This window comes from Cibotium barometz, chromosome 42, assembly GCF_041138505.1.
Source record: "Cibotium barometz isolate CiBa-2024 chromosome 42, ASM4113850v1, whole genome shotgun sequence".
NCBI lineage: Eukaryota > Viridiplantae > Streptophyta > Polypodiopsida > Cyatheales > Cibotiaceae > Cibotium > Cibotium barometz.
The window spans coordinates 27,876,557-27,897,344 of NC_141087.1; the positions used below are offsets into that span (position 1 = coordinate 27,876,557).

The window sequence follows — 20,788 nt, forward strand, 5'->3', positions numbered from 1 at the left end:
GTTAAGCGGTTTAGGTCTCTATATCCACTCGAAAAGGCCAGCTACTATGAGGTCTTAAGACACACATTCATTATGGCATTCTTGCCTAGTGGAGCCAGATGGATTCACACAAATCTATAACCTCAAGGAAGAGGAAGAGAAGCAATCAGAGACTGCATTTCTAGAATGGAGTATCTCCACATGAGATGCAAGCCCCATGAGAGAGACTAGATGACTTATCGCTCATGGATCTGATCGATCTCAAGAGTAAGACGCATCATGACAATCTTTACACTCTAGACACTACATCTTTGATGAGTGTTCCTACCCCCAAGGAAATAGACCTAGTAGACAATGTTCAAGACAAGGATGTTCAAGTCATCCATCCGAACCAAGAGAGACTCTGAGGGGATGCATCATCCAAAGTCTCAATGCCCAAGGATCCCCAATCACCACTCCTAGTCAAGGACATGAGCATGGTTGAGTTGGCAAAAAAAATTGCTCAACTAGATCGACCACAGCAGTGGCAAGGTCAATCCAAAAGGAAACCTCAAGCCAATCGTAGCCAATTCCTCAATTGGTGAACAAGAATTTAGATATTTTGGTTGCATTGGTAGACCTCAAAGCTATAATATTTACCAATGAAAAAGTGGTATGGATATAAATGGTTTATTTTGGAGTAGATATTGACTTAGCATCATAAATAAATCACAATGAGACAAACATTGATACCAATAACTTGCACAACATAAAACGATAGAGAAATGACATATGGATACACACACTAGCTACTAGGTAGATCTCAATTTGAAGCCTTGGAAGTTTGAAGCCGTTTTTGAGACATTTTACTGTTCATATTAGAGAACGAAAAAGTTTACCCATCAAAAGAAAAGATTAATTATGAGAAGTCTTTTAGTATGCCATTCTTAGTTAAAAACAAAGAAAAGTGATTCAAAATCTATCTTGCAAATAAAGTAATGGGAAAAACAAGGCTTGCTACTAGACCCACTTTGGAGGTACTAACACTATGTTGGTACTAACACATGAATAAAGGCGTCAAAGGAACCTTTAGCATTTACCATGTAGGTACAGGATAACACAAATATATAGGAGCACAAACATATAGGTTAGTGTGACACAAACTTATAAGTTACACCATAGGGCTTATTTATTCAATTATCTTACTCGGATCGAATCCTATGAGCTGGTCACGTCAATGTTCTGGACCAGAAACTCGTTGACGTCTTCACTGGGCACGCCCTCTTGGAAGTAGAGGGAGAGCTTGGGTCCTTCCCACCCGCCAACGCTGCTTGGGTCGAGCTGCCGGCCGTTGAGGCCCACGAACACAACAGTGACGGACCTGGCTTCCGCCAAGGGGTTGGACGGAGGGCCTCCCTCATTGCTAAATGGATCGACGGTATCATTCAACTGCTCCGCCGTCGTTATACCCAACCTCACCATCGTCTTTGTGAGATCCAGGGAGCCCCTCATGCACTTCTGCTTATCACAATTAGCGCACCTCACCGCGTTGGACCGTGCAAACACACAAATCTCTCCAGCAAAGTTGGGTGAGTTCAGCGGCGTCTCTGCACTGGCATCTGGCTTGCTCAAAAACACACGTATGCTGAAGGGCCCGTTGAAAGCTCACTTCTGTATCCTCTCCACCACGAGCACCCATCTGTGAAGAAAATTCTGTGGAGGCTCATAGAGCTTCAACACATAGGCGAGCATTTTAGCTGAGCTCCAGGACTCCTTGCGAGCTTGCAGTATTTCTGGGTAGCTGTAACCACAGTCAGCATCGACAAGGCGGACATCATTGGAAGTCACAAACTTCTTCCCCTCATTGGAGCGCCTGAAGGGGGTGAGATCAGAGGAAGCATTGGCTTCACTGTCTGGTTTTTCGGTGTATGTACCATCATGATCTAGCTGCAAAGGCTTCTCTGGAATCCACGCGTGAGGGTAGCAGTATTGCCATAAAGCTACCAAGCGATCAACATTGGCGTGATGGAAGAAGAAGATAGGATCAAATGCAGCTAACTCGGGATAGGTCATTTGGCCCCCTGCACCCCCTACGGTGCCGTGCACGAAATCATGCACAAGCTCTAGAGAGGAGTAGTGACCGTACTGGCTGCCATCGCCATGGGTTTCCTCCGACCAGAAGTGGTTGGAGAAAGGCAGCCATTGTTTATGCCGGAACATAGCATGCACGCCTTCCACCAGGGTGGTGCCTGCATTTCTCATCACGGTCACATTGAGCTGATCATTCTGGGACATGTAGGAGGAGTTCACATGGCGGACTGTGGGGTAATCTTGGGGGATGAAGGGCGTGCCCTCAGAGGGGACTACGTAATTGGGCTTGGCGGTGGGGTTGAAGACATCGGAGGAGCTAATGGGCTTGCCTACATTCACTGGGAGGACGAAGGATTTGAGGGGGTTGGGAATTTTGGTCCTGGAGAAGGATTTCCATGCATAAGATAAGGTGATTTCTGTGGAGGTGAAGATGTCGGGGAGTCCGAGGATTCTAGTGCTGTGGCTGGCCCAGTCCCAGTAAGGGAAGCGGAGCTGGTCTGCTATGTCCAGAACTGCTTGCTTCTCTTGTGCTTGAGAGAGCGTGCTGGCCAGGAGCTTGGCTTGCCGGATGATCGACTGCTCCAGCAGCATCATGTAGGGGCGATGCCAGGTGGGGAAGAGAGGGGTCCCATGCTGGCAGTAGCCCCCCCACCAATCTGGGTTGGAAGGGTCCCAGTCGCCTTCGTCGCCATCGTATGGAGCGTGCGGCAAGCCGTGGATGCCCGCTATCTGGTAGAAGGACCACTTGTCATCCGGCGCCAACCCTTGCACAGCCTCGAAGGCAAGAAGGAACACATCTCTCCTCTGCTTCAGCCAATCCAGGCTCTCCTGCTTCCTCTTCGCCCCGCCGGCCTCCAGCACGTGCGGGTAGAAGAAGTCGAGCACGGTCTCACGCGGGACGGCCTTGGTCAAGTCCACCTCCTCCGTATCATCTCCCAGAGCGTAGCGGTAGATCACCGCGTGTGATTTGTTGTCTTGTGGATCGACAGCCTGGGTACCCAGCAAGCTCTTACTACGCAAGACGAGAGGTTCACTATGGGGAGCAGCTGCTACAGCTGCAGAGCCATGGTGATGCGCCGGACGCTTATGGGGTTTGGCTACAGCAACATCGGGGCCATGTTGAAGCGAACGCTTATGGTGGTGTCTTCTCTCGCTTGCAGAAGACATTGTGTAAGAGACTCAAAGCTCTCCGACTACCTGGAGGGAGCAACAGCAAAAGCACTGGCAGAAATGTACTGCAACCACAATCGCAGGACAACGCTGTATGAAGAGCTAAGTAGAATATGGGAAATGAACAGGACCTGAGGGCGCTTTATAAAGGGCAAGGGGGAACTGCCGTAGCTTTTTCTATTGTGTGCAAATTGCAACACGATTTCCACAAGTCCTGAAAGAGGAAGGTGCACAGGGCAAGCTACATCATGACCAGTCACTTGTTTACCTAGCCCACACGAGAGCGCGTCATGTCACCTCACGTACCCACGCATTCAGAACTTCAGGCACTTTTCACACGGATGATGGCATTGCCAAAATCGCCTTCAATTACGGCTTTCCTTTGACTTTTAGGCAGCATGCTCATGCAGGGCTCCATTGGTGAAATTTGCAGACTTCAACGGGCATCGTTGCCCATAGCAAGCCACCTTTAATATTTAGTTTCTAAAGATGAAATTTTATGTATTTAGTTTCTAAAGAAGTGAAATTTTATGAGGTGGGGGAAATGGCCTAAGGGCTCTTGCCCTACCCACCCCCTTCAATTCTATCTCTAAAAAAACCCTCGCAATACAAAAATTTAAAATTAAAATTTTATATATTTAGTTTCTCAAGAAAGCCATCCCAATTGAAATTTTAGCCGTAATGGGTTTCAGACGAAGGCCACGATACATTTAATGGGTTTCAGATGAAGGCCATGGTACCTTTAAAGCCTTCAATTTCCTTAGTCCAAGACAAGGAGTCTAAGATAAGGTTGCAAATTTCAAGCCTGCATGGCTCACTTTAGGCCATGGTACCTTTAAAGCCTTCAATTTCCTTAGTGACAAGGAGTCTAAGATAAGGTTGCAAATTTCAAGCCTGCACGGCTGACTTTCAAAACAGTGGCCTTTCTTTTGCCACCCTATTTTCCTTCTCTAAAAAGGCCAAAGGGCTTTAAATTTCAACATTTTTATTCCAAGATACAAAACATATAATATATTATGGGAGTCTCGATCTAGAAAGGTGGCATTTAATTAAAAAAGGGGAAAGAAAATCAAGGGAAATAAATACATATGGAAATTTTGGGTTTGCCCTTCACAAATTCAAGGGCGAAAAGGTGGCATTTAATTAAAAAGGAGGAAAATAATACATTTGAAATTTTGGGGTTTGCCCTTGACAAATTCAAGGGTGAAAGGTGACATTTAATTAAAAAGAGGAGAAGAAAATCAAGGGAAATAAATACATATGGAATTTTGGTGTTTGCCCTTGACAAGTTCAAGGGCTGATGAGAATTTATACTTTGTCAAAGTACTTGCATGTACTATCAAGGACCTAACCCCTCACCCAATCGTGGTGGTCATCCATCACACTGCTAGCATCCAAAGGAACGATGATACTATATTACTAGATAGCATGTTATGTGTGCCCATCAAACAACTCTTGGGAAACGTCGCCCAATTAATCTCATCAATCAATTGCCTATAATTTGATGCAAGGTAGCTTTATTTTATATTTGAAAGAAAGCTACATCTAGCTACAACTAGTAGCTTAGCCTTGGATTAGCCTATGATCATGAAAAGATGAATGGTAATTTCCATTAGCAAATTGATTATCAAGGTTTTTTTAAGAGATTAGGATTCATATTGCCTTATATACTAGGCCACCCTTTCATGCTACACTTAAAAGTGTCCATGATAGGCATGCCCAACCCTAGTCCTAACCTTGGCTCCTTTCACATCTCCTTCATCTCTTGGCCTTGGGCCCAAATTGACTCAAGCACCTTTCAAGTTTGTTACAAACCATCTTCACCCAAGAGGTTTCGTCCTTGAAACCTTAAATATGTATGTATAATCTTGCATGAATGGAGAATGCCATCAAGGACTCATGTCCAGTAGTATGCTCATGCCCAAGCCATGTTTGTTAGAGCCAAAAACACAATGGCCGTAAACTATAGCCAATGCTCTCAAATCAAGCTATATCACATACTCCATAATGGTATATGAACCTCGTGAAGCTTCCACACATTATGCAGCCAACACCAAAAGGTATAGGGCTGTCCAAACATTGATTTTTAAAAATTCCAGCAAGCTATATCATTGTTTTCAAGCACCATTTGACCCTTCAAACACATTCATCATGTGGAATGCCGTATTCTTAGATCAAACTTGAATCCACGCCATCCCTAGGATCACAATCATTTGCTTCCCCACTATCATCCACATTATCATCTTATGGATCTTCAACACTTGTCTCGTTTTCATGATCGTAATACACATTGACCTCTTGAGAGTCATCATCATGAAGATTACTATAATAGTCATCCCCTTCATCGAGAAAACTCTCATCATAAGCATGACTATTCCCATAATCATTCTCATCAAGAGAACCATGAAATTGTCCTTCATTAACCTCATCTACACTTGCATCCTCATGGTTATCCACTCGTTCATTTTTAGCAACCAATCCATACATGGAAATCTTATGGCATTTCTCATTGGTATCACCATCTTCACTTGAAGAATCTTCATGGAAGTAATGGTCTCCAATGAAAGACTTGGACTACAGTGAACTCCTTGTAGATTGCCCACTAAGAGATGAGGTAGGCATGTAAAATAATCCCACCAATAACAAAATCTCATTGAGAGAAATGTCTTCATCACCCTCCATAATGCATTGTACCACTTGCATAAACTCTTTATCTTCTACACAAATCTATTTATGCTTTCCTTTGGGCCTTGATATTCGGATCGAAGAACAAAAGGTGCTAATTATACTTCTTAGCATACCTAGACAAGGACTCCTCATGTAGAGATGCCACGCATTTATGTCTAAAACTCATTTTCTCTTGAGTAGTCACAAAGTTTTACACAACCTCATAGGCCAAACTCTCCCAATCCCACCCATAGTTATGCATTTCCTTCACCCACCAAGATCTACCTTTTTTCGTGAAATGTGAAGTCACTTTCTTCACTTTGTCAAGATTGCCACAAGGAAAGGCATAGATTCTGAAGTAAGCATACCAATTATGAATCCAATCCTTGAGTCCCGTGCAAGTGACTCCTTCACCATAAAAAACAAACAAAGCTTGAAAAAATGGCTCTCCACTTTTGAACCATAAACCACCCACTTGAGAAGAAATCATGTACTCAAGGAAAGCTTCCAAGTTCATTAGTTCTAGAAAACTTGAATGTACAAGTTCATATATAATGACAAATCTTGCTTGAGTCTTCTCACTTACATCCTCGAGGGGTGCACTACTAAGAAACCCAAGGGGTATTAAAAAACCCGCTTACCTATAAATTTTTCATGATATAAAATGACCCCTTTTTTTATGGACTTACGAGTTTTTTTCAAAATTGATAAAAAAAACCCCTTCTATAAATGTATTTATGTAAATTCACCTTAAAAGTTTAAATTAAAAAACCTCTTTATTTGAGCTCATGTGCTATTCTTACATATTTCTAGGTGAAACCCTCGAGCTTGCATACATGCCAAGTAAGTATCAGAGTGTTGTTGAAGGTTTAAAAAAGAAAAATGAACTTTATCAAAAATTTATAGTAAAAACTCAGAAAGATCATTTACGTATTGTATTTTCATTCCTTAAGCTTCATTAATAAAGACTAAATCTAAATTTTCGTTTACTTATTGGATCCTTGATCCTCCCAGGATTCTAGACTCCCTTTTCTTATTAAGAATTTTCCAAGTTTTCTCGATGGATACTTTCACATTCTTTCTCAAATTTCTCAAAATAAGATATATTCAATATTCTTCTTTTTTAATAAAAGATTCATGGGATTTACAAAATCAATTCTACCCATTTTTCTTAAGAAAATGATAATACTCCGAATTCTACTTTTGATAAATACACATATTTTGAATTATGCCAAAAATTCCTCTTGTAATCTCGAATATCATGGGAATTCCTCTTTTTACATCTAAATTCTTATGCATAAAAATAAATTTATCAAAAATTTCTTTCTCTTAATTAAATATTTATGCATAAATACTAAAAAAAGTATTTTCCATGAATATGATAAAAATCATTCTTTTTGCATAAAATATCTAAACCTAGAATATGATAGGAATTCTTCTTTTCGCTTTATTCAAAATATGCATAAATTTAAGATTTATCTTTTTTCTAAAAAAATTTACCATAGCTTCGCTACAATTACTGATAATATTCAATTTTCTATTTGAACTGAAAACTTGTAACGAAAATATGATAAAAACTCCTCTTTTAGACTTAAAATTAAATTATGCATACTTAGCATAATTATAGCCATAATTATAAGCATAATTATGATTATTTCTCTTACTTAAACTAAAATAACCATTTCTCATTTCTACAACTGTTAGTATAATCCCCTTTCAATTTAGAATGAGTTAATGTGATTTTTTCTACTCATAATCAAACTAAAAAGACTTAACAATCATTTTTACTAAATTAAAATCATGAAAATATCAATTCTCATTCTCTAGAACATCAAGCCTAGAGTTTAGATTGAAACAAGGGATTATCATTGAAAATCATCCTTTTACTAAGGATCTAGCCATAAAGATGATTAATCTTTTCAAGAGAGAGATTTTCTTAAAGAAAACATTATAATTTAGCATAAAGATTAACATAATTCTAATTAGACATTATGAATCTTTGGAAAGCTTGATTTGAAGAAAGAACCATTACTTTGAAATCTTCTCAAGCTTGAGAGGGGTTGAGAAGAAGAAAGTCATTGACATAATCCAAAAAAAAACCATTAAAATAGGATTATCTTTGAATTAGGCTTGATTCTTTGGCTAGAAGTGAAGCCCCCAAGCAAGTCCTTGGCCACCAAGAGAGAGAGAGAGAGAGAGAGAGAGAGAGAGAGAGAGAGAGAGAGAGCAATCTTCAAGAGAGATTGGAGGAGAGAGAAGCTGCAAAGCTCCCAAGAGAAGAGGCAAAATAAAGGGATAATAAAAATATACTAATTTTGAGGATAATACTAGCATGGTATAGCTCAAAGATAAAAATACAAAGGAATGAGGGTCTATTTATAGGTGAGGGAGGCTACTAACCAAGCCCAACTGGGTTCTAGAGCCTTCCAACTTCAGTTTGACCCAATTTGGACAAGATTTGGATCAATTTGGCTCCCTTTTTGATCAAGTTTGCTACATGAGAGAGGAGAGATAAAAATATCACATTTTTTTGAATTAAAAAATCCAAACAATCACGAATAAAAAGGCACCTACCTCAAGTGTCTTCCTCTCCTTACCAAGGTGTCAAAAAATGCATCATTTCACCAAAATATCTCATTTTTTTACTAATATACCTTAAATTTTAACTAATAAACCTTGTACTCAGTCAACTCTTCATCTTATGTGAGCATTTAATAATTTTTGGGTATTTCTTTTATTCTTTGCATTTATCTCATCCCAACACTTGGATTAATCCTATTGGCCCATCAGAACCTTAATTGGACCATAATCTAAATTTTTTTGAAAATGTGGACCCTTAGGCTAAGGTCCCTTATACACGTTTTCAATTAATTCCTAATGCACATTGGAAAGTTTATTTTGAACTTTAGTTTCAGGGGAATCCATTTTAGACATTAGGAGAATTTTTATATCCAAGATATCTCAATTTTGAATTACCTCTCTCTCTATATTTTCTCTCTCTAGACCAAAAAAGGGTAAAACAAGATTTTTTTTTCCATTTATGAGGGGGGGATGATTACAAGAGACAGAAGGGGAGGTTCTTACACCTTTACATCTCAAAAGCTGGAGGGAGGAATCTTACAAAAGCTGGAGGGAGGAATCTTACATCCCACCCCACTTTAAAAATGCAAGATTTCCTCATCTCGTAACTGGAGAATAATCTCTTTCATCACTTTCTTCTTCTATCACTTCCAGTGTTACTGCCTTGGAAGTGGACGGATGGTTTGGGAACTTCTATCTTTGATTTTCCCAATTCTTAGACTGAGGTCTTACATTACTTTAGATTGCAACTGAGGGTTGGTTAGAGGGTCTACCTCTGGGGTTTCCCTGATTTTGACGAAAAGAAACCTGATTACTCTGGAAGGAAGGAGCTGGAGTCTGGAATCTTGGTCCTTGAATTCCTTGCCCCGAAAACCTTGATCCAAAAGGAGTTGGGCAATCCATACTGCGATGTCCGTATCCTTGATAGTTATAGCATTTAACTTCTTTGTTCAAGGGTGAAACTTTTGAAATTGAATTCCAGGGGAAAGTGTTCCGGGAAAAAGACCTTTCTTCCATTTTGGAACTTTCCATATCCTGAGTTCGACCTTTGTTGTCTCTTAGGTGGTGGAAAGTTGGAATCACCTTTTGGAGCTAGAAATCTTTTGAAAGATGATAGTGCTAGTTTCGGCGGGACCTTGGCAACAAAGGCCTTGGTGAAATCCTTGGCCATCCATACAGCTTCAGCCATAGAAACTGCCTTGGCATTTTTCACCAAGGTATTCAAGGGTTCGTTCATTCCCCGAATGAACCTAGCCATCAGCTATTCTTCATCTAGTGATGGCGAGTATTTAAGGAGGAGAGTGAACACCTGGTGATATTCTTCAATAGTTCTGCTCCCCTAGGTTAACTCTAAGAATTCATTCATCTTGGTTTTCAAAAAGTCGGGGGGACATCTTCCTTAGGTAAATCTTAAGATCATTCCAGGTCTGGGTGTTCCGATCTAGATAATTGTCTCACAGTGGTTTCTCCATGCCACTCTGGCTGTTTCTACTATCTTCAGCCTTGCAAGAGCTATTTTACTCTTTTCATTGTATCCGGTGACATCAAAGTATTCTTCCATTGCTTCGATCCACTTCTCCACAGCCTCACCCAAGTTTTCCCATTCACCCTTGAAAGGTCTAGGCTAAGCTCTATGAAGAGTTTTACGAACATCTAGATCAAGCTCTTCCTCATCAAGGTGGGGGTTAACATTCCTACTATGATGACCTCGATCCATGATCCTATCAATACAAAAATTCTTGTTAAGTCCTTTTTTCCAAATTAACCAAGACGCTTAGGTGAAAAGACCAAGTCTTTATTTATAATTCGAATCTAACTTTAGATCCAACTGATTCTGGGGTTTCTTAAAGTCTGGTCAACCCTCACAGAGTCTTGGGATAAAGATCCCTTCTACAAGAAGAACATATAGAACTCATTATCAGAGAATAGTTCATTCATATTTTTAACACAATAATGGTCCATTAGACTGGAAATTCCATCTGAACATTCCCCCACGGGAATTTCAGTTATGCAGGTTCTCAATTTGACATCCCTTAGATTGGTCCACTGGGTCAAAAGTCAAACAGAAACAATCTGTCAGCACGATCCACTAATCTCATAGTGATCTGCTAAAAGTCTTAATCATCTTCCAGTTATTAACATCATCACTGGGATTCTCTCCATTCATCCTCATTGTGGCTTTATTCAATTTATCTTCTTCCAACTAGAATTCAAAAATCATCATCTTTCAATCAGAATCCAAATCAATTCATCAATTCTCAACCAAAATTCTAAAATCATATCAACCAGCATTCGAATTCATCATCTGGATAGCATTTTTGCTTATAACTTCAAGGTCTTAGATTTACTCGTATATATTGCCTGTAAAGAGCTGTAGTTATACCCACGGTATATATGGGTAATCACGGTCCTTGGAACTATAAGGTAAATACCATCATATCTTTGCCTCAAGCAAGTCAGGGATTCCACACAATTGCGGTACTTCCATCTGAAGACCCAATTCCCAATTTATGAATCTTCATTCTAAATATTAATTTGTATGAATTTCATCACACAATTACAATCTTTTACTGGTAACTCATAATTTTTTGACATTTCTTGCTTCTCTTGGTTAATCAACTTTAGCCAATCGGCTCTGATACCAGCTGAAAGATCCCTGCCCCCTCCACACACAATGAATTCACGGGTGCTAGCAGTGGAAGTAGCACTTCTTGCTGCGCAGGCGACAGAGTCTCCCACTCGGGGCCTCACCCACCACGAATATCTGGATAAGAGACTAATCTCTTGGTTCTTCCAAAACCAAACCCGGAAAAACTTCCCTTACTCAGAAAGCATAGGCAATTCCTCTAGGAAAAATTATTCTAACATAGTCAAGAGCCTTAAATTAACTTTTTTCATTCCCACCGAACCCACAAGTCACATGGCGGGTCAAGGGAGAAACTTGCACTTGGATCATAGAGACAAACACTTTTTTCCCCGTTAAGAGGCACAGCCGTTGATTCTTTTCCATAGAACAAGATTTATCTATGATTTACTTCAACTATCGTAACTTAATAGAATCTCGGGGGGGTCACTCACAAAAAAATGTGAATATCATGTGCGTTCAACAGAAGCATAATTTTAATTTATGAAACTTACAGAAATATATTTACATAAGGGTATGATTTAAAATTTTTTCAAAAAAATTTACAGATTCATAAAGAAAAGGGGATATTATATAGAATAAAAAATTCACAAATAAGGGATTTAAAATGTAGGCCTTGAACGCACGCGATAGGGATATTTTACATATAGTGACCCCCCCTCCCCCCCGAGAATAGAATTGAGCCTTATTTTAGGGATCCATCAGTCCAGCGTAACCCCATCCCCAGTCCCATGGGTTTGCCAACGCAACCACTATATTGATAGGATCCATTTAGAAATTTGGTTATGTTTTGCCTCGGGTACCAGGGGGAAAAGAGTTCCCAGGCCCCCTAGCCAGCGCTTCAAGCAAAATTCAAGATAGTCACACCACTTACACACCTAATAGGAAATTGCCTTTTTTCACAGATTCAGCTATCTTTAAAATAATTTTTTAATGAAACCATAGTATCACTGATCATAATCCTCCAAAATATCTAGCTTGAATTCCAATTTTCAATCATTCCTTCATCGGTTACTTATGGCATGATTGGCAACTAGAATGCTCACCACCTGCTCACTCAGGGGCCTTTTCAATAGTTCCTAGCTCATAGTACTCGGGAATATAATTATATAAAAATCTAAATGGGCTCTTCGCATTGAAGATCAGCTAGATCAATCAACAAGATCCATATAAAAGGGTCATGAACTCATCTGTAAGGCCAGCAAGGTCAATCAACCAGATCCATGCTCGTGATCAGAAAACAACTCCAACTCATTTTTCTTCCCCGATGCACGCGTGGGTATCTTCCCAGAGCCCAAGCACCGTATGGTCAGTAGCCTCTAGGATCCTTTGTAGGTCACTTAGCGCTTCACTCATAGGCTGCTTCCTTGGTCCCTCATCCATCGTACATCGGAAGCTCACCATTTTAATCGAACTGAGGCTGGTCAAGACCTCGGTCGACCATGCCACGCGAGACGTCCTTCATTGACTCTCTGTCATCTCAGCTGGTTGCAATCTTATCACTTAGGTTCTCACGACCTTAATCTACAAGATAGTCAAAATGCTTCCCAACATTCCTGACATAAAACAGTCTTTTAAAAATAGGTCCCATATACAATTACAGTTTCTAACAACTCCATTTCACGCCATTTCTCATTATTCTACATTCTTCTACATTAATTCACATCACACATTCCACATCCATTCCCATCGTCCTACATCCATTCTCATCCATTTATATCCACTCTCAACATATCACATCCATTCAGATCCATTCCATCTCACATTACATCTATTCACATCCATTCAGATCCATTCATATCCATTCACATCCATTCACATTACATCTATTCACATCCATTCACATCCATTCACCTCACATTACACCTATTCACATCCATTCATATACATCCATTCACATCCGTCCATATCACATCACATCCATTCACATCCATCCACATCCATTCACATCCATACACATCACATCTTATCACATCCATTTACATCTATCTAGACCCACATCACATCACATCCATTTACATCTATTCAGATCCACATCACATCCATTCACATCCATACACATCACATCTTATCACATCCATTTACATCTATCCAGACCCACATCACATCACATCCATTTACATCTATTCAAATCCTCATCACATCCATCCACATCTCATCACATCCATTCAGTGTATGGTTACTCTACTTTCGATAATACTGATAGAACTTTTCTAAGTTTCTACTAAGTGCTTGGCTTAGTTAAAGGTAACCTTTTCTCGATTCCAGTAGATCTAAGTATGAGAGTGTTGTTGAAGGTTTAAAAAGGAAAAATGAACTTTATTAGAAATTTATGGTAAAAACTTAGAAAGAGAATTTACGTATTGTATTTTCATTCCTTAAGCTTCATTAATGAAGAATAAATCTAAATTTTTGTTTACTTATTGGATCCTTGATCCTCCCAGGATTCCAGATTCCCATTTCTTATTAAGAATTATACAAGTTTTCTCGATGGATATTTTCACATTCTTTCTCAAATTTCTCGAAATAAGATATATTCAATATTCTTCTTTTTGAATAAAAGATTCATGGGATTTACAAAATCAATTCTACCCATTTTTCTTAAGAAAATGATAATACTCAGAATTCTACTTTTGATAAATACTCATATTTTGAATTATGCCAAAATATCCTCTTTTAACATTTAATTTTTTAGATCTTGAATATCATGGGAATTCCTCTTTTTACATCTAAATTCTTATGCATAAAAATAAATTTATCAAAAATTTCTCTTTTCTCTTAATTGAATATTTATGCATAAATACTAAAAAAAGTATTTTCCATGAATATGATCAAAATCATTCTTTTTGCATAAAATATCTAAATCTAGAATATGATAGAAATTCCTCTTTTTGCTTTATTCAAAATATGCATAAATTTAAGATTTATCTTTTTTCTAAATTTTTTTACCATAGCTTCACTGTAATTACTGATAATATTCAATTTTCTATTTGAATTGAAAACTTGTAATGAAAATATGATAAAAACTCCTCTTTTAGACTTAAAATTAAATTATGTATACATAGCATAATTATAATCATAATTAAAAGTATAATTATGATTATCTCTCTTAGTTAAACTAAAATAACCATTCCTCATTTCTACAATTGTTAGTACAATCCCCTTTCAATTTTGAATGAGTTAATGAGATTTTTCCTTCTCATAATCAAACTAAAAATACTTAGCTCATTTTTACTAAATTAAAATCATGAAAATATTAATTCTCATTCTCTACCTCATCAAGCCTAGAGTTTAGACTGGAACAAGGAATTATCATTGAAAATCATCCTTTTACTAAGGATCTAGCCATAAAGATGATTAATCTTTTCAAGAGAGAGATTTTCTTAAAGAAAATATTATAATTAAGCATAAAGATTAGCATGATTCTAATTAGACATTATGAATCTTTGGAAAGCTTGATTTGAAGAAAGAACCATTACTTTCAAATCATCTCAAGCTTGAGAGGGGTTGAGAAGAAGAAAGTCATTGATAATTGAAAAAACAAACCATTAAAATAGGATTACCTTTGAATTGGGCTTGATTCTTTGGCTAGAAGTGAAGCCCCCAAGAAATTCCATGGCCACCAAGAGAGAGAGAGAGAGAGAGAGAGAGAGAGAGAGAGAGAGCAATCTCCAAGAGAGGTTGGAGGAGAGAGAAGCTCCAAAGCTCCCAAGAGAAGAGGCAAAATAAAGGGACAATAGAAATATACTAATCTAAGATTAGTATATTGGCAGGGTTAGGGTATATCTCAAAGATGAAAATACAAAGGAATTAGGGTCTATTTATAGGTGAGGGAGGCCACTAACCAAGTCAAACTGGATTCTAGAGCCTTCCAACTTCAGTTTGACTCAATTTGGACAGGATTTGGATCAGTTTGGCTCCCTTTTTGATCCAGTTTGCTTGAGGAGAGAGGAGAGATAAAAATATCACATGTTTTTGAATTAAAAAAATCCAAACAATCATGAAGAAAAAGGCGCCTACCTCAAGTGTCTTCCTTTCCTTACCAAGGTGTCAAAAATGTATCATTTCACCAAAATCTCATTTTTTTACCAATATAGCTTAATTTTTAACTAATAAACCTTGTACTCGGTCAACTCTTCATCTTATGTGAGCATTTACTCATTTTTGGGTATTTTCTTTTATTCTTTGTATTTATCTCATCCCAACACTTGGATTAATCCTATTGGCACATCGGAACCTCAATTGGACCATAATCCAAAAATTTCTAAAAATGTGGACCCTTGGTAAAAGGTCCCTTATACACATTTTCAATTAATTCCTAATGCACATTGGAAAGTTCATTTTGAACTTTAGTTTTAGGGGAATACATTTTAGACATTAGGAGAATTTTTGTATCTAAATATATCTCAATTTTGAATTACCTCTCTCTAGATATTTTCTCTCTCTAGGCTAAAATAGGGTAAAACAAGATCTTTTTTCCATTTCTGAGGGGGGGGGATGATTACAAGAAATAGAAGGGGAGGTTCTTACACCTTTACATCTCAAAAGCTGGAGGGAGGAATCTTACAAGCTAGATTGTATTGCAGTCTCCTTCAAGCATTTATTCCTTTGGGAACTTGAGTCACAACCCATGTTTCTATAATCGACTTATGTATTGATGACTAGTTCTTCCCGACACTCAAGAGGACCGATGCTTTTTATGGCACTTTAGTGATTCTAAGGAGGACCGATGTGAATAAGTGAATCTTATATTCACCATCTTTCTCTAGATGGGAACTCCACTGAATGCAAATTCAAAGTCTTACCTTTAGGAATTTATGATGAAATTCTCGGAATGAATTGGCTTACTCAAAATCAAGCAGATATACACTACCATAAGAGAATCATTTCTTTTTTTTTTGGATATTCATCAAAATAAGGTCCAAGGTATTCATTGGATCTCCAAAGTTACAGCTAGTAAAGCATCTAGAATAATGAAGGGGCTTAGTAAGAAAGAAGCAATTTACTTTGTTAAGCATAACTCTATTGGGAAAGACTCAAGTTCATTTAAACCTAAATGGTTGAGTGAATATGAAGATTTTTTCCCTAAGGAATTAACTAAAATGCCCCCAATTCAAGAAGTGGATCATGAGATAGATCTTGTACCTGGAGCTGAGACAAGTTCATTTAAACCTGAATGGTTGAGTGAATATGTAGATGTATTTCCTAATTTCCTAAGGAATTAACTAAAATGCCTCCAACCCGAGAAGTGGATCATGAGATAGACCTTGTACCTGGAGCTGAGCCAATTATGAGAAGGGCTAATAAGATGGCAGTAGTTGAAGTAATTGAACTTAAAGAGAAATTAAAGAAAATTTTAGAACATAATTTCATCAAGCCTAGTGTATCACCATGGGGTGCGCCATTTCTTTTCTCCAAAAGAAGAAGGATGGAACTTTAAGATTGTGTATTGATGACTATAGAGGATTGAATTAATTCATTGTGGTTATGGTCTAATTAAGGTTTCTATGGGCCAATAAGATTAATCCAAGTATTGGGATGAGATACATCCAATGAATAAAAGAAAATACCCAAAAAATGAGTAAATGCTCACATAAGATGAAGAGTTGACCGAGTACAAGGTTTATTAGTTAACAATTAAGAGATATTACTAAAAAATGAGATATTTTAGAGAAATGATGAATTTTTGACACCTTGGTAAGGAAGGGGAAACCTTTGAGGTAGGCGCCTCCTTCACATGTGTGGGAGGATTTTTAATTAAAAAATATTAAGATATTTTTATCTCTCCTCTCTCTTGAATCAAACTAGATCAAAATGGAAGCTAAACTGGTCCAAATCTTGTCCAAATTCAGCCAAACTGAACCTGAAAATTTCTAGAACTTAGTTGGACTCAATTAGTAGCCTCCCTCACCTATAACTAATCCTAGAATGGGAGCTAAACTGGTCCAAATCGATCAAAATGGGAGCTAAACTGGTCCAAATCTTGTCCAAATTTAGCCAAACTGAACTTAAAAAATTTTAGAACTTAGTTGGACTTAGTTAGTGGCCTCCCTCACCTATAAATAGACCTCATTCTTTTTTATTCTCATCTGTGAGAGCTAGACCATGCCAGTATTACATTAAAATAAGCATATTTTCTATTATCCCTTAAAAATCCTCTACTTTTGGAGAGATTGGAGCTTCTCTCTCTCTTCATCAACAATCCTTGGAGCTTTCCTCTCAACACACTAAACCAATTGATTGGTTGGGGGCTTCCTTCTAAGATAAATTATGAAGCAAAATCAAGAGGTAAGATGTAATTTCATGGTTCTCTTTAATATTCTCAATGATTTCACTTCTCAACCCCTCTCAAGCTTGAGAAGTTTCAAATGAATTATTTTTCAATGCAAATTAAGCTTTTTATAAGAATTCTAATAATGCATTAATCATAATTTTTAATGCTTAATTAGGATGCTTTTTAAGTATATCTCTCTCCCCCCAAAAGAATGGACATTCCTATGATTAATTCTTATTCAAATGGATGCTTTTTAAGTATATCTCTCTCCCCCCAAAAGAATGGACATTCCTATGATTAATTCTTATTCAAATTGATGCTTCTCATTGATAAATTCTCAATTCAAAAATCAAACTCTATGCTAGTTAAGCTAGAGGTTAGAAAATGGCTTTTTTATGCTTTTATGCTAATAAAATTATAATAAACTTATGATTTAATTCCATAAATTGGATTTAGGTCTAATGATAGTTATTCTATCATAATTGTATTGAAAAGTCTTATTCTTTCTAAAAATATAGAAAATTATTAGTAATAGCACAGCGGAGCTATGGTAAAATTTTTATAAATTAATACACAACTCATTTTTATGCATAATGTGAAAAGAGGACTTCCTACCATATTCTAGGATTAGTCATCATATGCTAAAAGAATAACTTTCATCACATCCATGAAAAATCAATTTTTAGTGTTTATGCATAAATAATGGAGAAATTTTAGTAATTTTATTTTTATGCAAAAAGAGGAATTCTCATGATAATGGAGATCCATGTAACTAAATGGAAAAAGAGAAAATTTGATATATTAAAATAATGAATATTTGTATTTAAAATTAAAGAGAAATTTTAGATAAATTTATTTTTATGCTTGAGAAAATTTAAATGATAAAAGAGAAATTCTCATGAAATTTGGAATTCAATCATTAAAATGGTAAAAGTGGAATTCTTGGCATAAGTGATTTAATGTATATTTTTATTTAATTTTAAGAGAAAATTTAGATAATTTTATTTTTATGCATGAGAAAATTTAAATGATAAAAGAAGAATTCCCATGACATTTGGAATTCAATCATTTAAATGGTAAAAATGGAATTCTTGGCATAATTGAATTAATGGATATTTTCATTTAAAATTAAAGAGGAATTTTAGATAAATTTATTTTATGATATAAGAGGAATTTCCATGACAATTGGAATCCAATCATTAAATGAGAAAAAGAGAAATTTTAAGCTTATTAAAAAAATGGATATTTGTATTTAGTTAAAAGAAGATTTTTTATGGTATTTAAGTAGAGAAAGAATTGAATTAATTTTTGGTGACAAAAGAGGAATTTTCACCATAATTCCACCTAGAGAATTAGGGTTGATAAATTAAGTGGGTAGAAAGAATATCTTTGAATATTTTATGTGGTTAAATCACTAAATTGAATATCTTTGAATATTTTATGTGGTTAAATCACTAAATTGGTATCAACCCAAAATTAGATTAAATGGAAGAAGAGTATTTTCATTGGAACCCGATATTCTCATATAAAACTATTTCTTAATCTATTATGGTTAAGAAGGAATGAAATTCACAAAGTTAGAATTTCCTTACGGCGGTTAGAAGTTCAATAGATGTTTATCTGAAGAAAATCCTTGGAATCATTTGAAGCTAAAACTAAACCGAATGATTTTGGTTAGACCACGACTATGAGAGGGACGGTCAGTAAACTACTTGTCCATCTCTCGATCTGAATCAAGCAAAAACTTCGTGACCAATTCCAGTTCTTAATACAAAGAATAGACTACCATCATTGAATTAAACTAGTTTTTCCTTGATCGAAATCACCAAAGAATCTAGTTGGACAATCAATTAAATGATGGGTAGATTACCCTGATGAGAGATCAATGATTCTCATTATGAAAATATGGATTAAGGAAAAAGGGTTTTGTGGAACCAATCTCAAATCGGGAACTTTACTTGCATAGAACCTCTGTTTTCTTTTAAAGGACTATTTTACACGAGAATGTTGGAGGAAGCATTTGGTATGTGTTTTACTAAGAAGAGGCTCGTTGTTGCAACAGTTGGCGGCGGGGAGTCATCAAGGGACGTCGCTTGGGCAAAGCCTGCCGAGGTCTAGACCAGCCTCGGTACGGTGAAAATGGTGTGCTTTTGGTATGATGGGTGAGGACTAACGAAGCGGTCCCTGAGTGAAGTGCTAGGACACCTAAGTAGGATCCTAGAGGCTTCTAACCAGGTGATGTATGGGCTCGTGGTTGCTAAGACACCCATGCATGTGTCGAGGAAGATTCAGATGGACTAAAAAGAATGACTTTTGTGAATCAAATTTTGATATTGGATCTCGTTGGTTGGCCCAGCTGTGGTCTTCAACGGAGAGTCCGGATGACATTTTTTGTAATACAATGGACTCAGAATTTTGGAGGATGATGATCAGTAATATTATGATTTTCATTGAAGGATTGTTTTAAAGACAGCCGAATATGTTATAAATGGCAATTTCATATTGGGTGTGTACGTGGTATGCCTACCTTAAATTTTGCATGAAACGCCGGCTTGGGGGCTGGGAACTCTTTTCCTTGGTACCCGGGCAAAACATAACCAAATCTTTGTAAAGGAATCCCACCAATACACTGGTCGGCAGGTGGTTGGCTAACCCATGGGCCAGGCTGGATCAAGGGATTCCTGCGATACAACTAAGTTACGATTAGTTAGATTAAGTCTTGGGAAGACCCTTGTTCTGTGGGAGGGAATCAGTGGGCTGTGCCTCGTTAAAGGAGGAAAAAAGCGTTGATTCTATGGACCTTGCGTCTCTTCTTTGATCTGACCATGTGACTTCAGGTTTGGTCGGATCAGTTTGAATAATTAAGACTTTGACTCGTTAGATTAATTCTCCCATTAGATGATTTTTCCTGGCAAAATCGCCCGTCCTTCCGGGCGAAGGAAGTTTTTTTGGGTTCGGTTTCGGATGTCGCCAACTTGAACTTTTCTAGTTGTCTGACTCCTTACTAGGTTTATGCTCAAACTATGAGGCGCTTGGGTTTACATGTGTAATAGTAGACATATAATAGACGCAAGCCCAATCTAGAGAGTTTCTTACCCATCAACAGACATGGAACTAAACTAGATAGCTTTGTTGAAGTGTAAACATAAACAAACAAAGATACATGGATGAAAGCACACATCCCACCTGGGCAAGATCCCTAAAGTCCTTCTAGAATAGCTCAATATGTGCTCTTAAGGACATTAATGTGCCTCCTCCTCTAACTACTAGCATACAATATCCATAACACATTGCCAACACACTGAGATATCCTACCAATAGTCCTTTTTTAGCAATCTTGGTGTGGGCTCTTCTTAGCAAAACGTCAATGCTTTCTACGTATCATTTAGAACTTTGTACACATG

At 37.4% G+C, this 20,788-nt stretch overlaps 1 protein-coding gene across 1 annotated transcript; it reads right to left on the minus strand.

Annotated features, from left to right (window-relative positions):
• Positions 1–909: 909 nt before the first annotated feature.
• LOC147614335 (tyrosinase-like) lies at positions 910–3,336 on the minus strand. The gene has a single exon (XM_086780889.1). It carries the CDS (start codon positions 3,214–3,216, stop codon positions 1,624–1,626), a length of 1,593 nt encoding a protein of 530 aa, XP_086637015.1. The 5' UTR covers positions 3,217–3,336; the 3' UTR covers positions 910–1,623.
• Between the last annotated feature and the right edge of the window lie 17,452 nt (positions 3,337–20,788).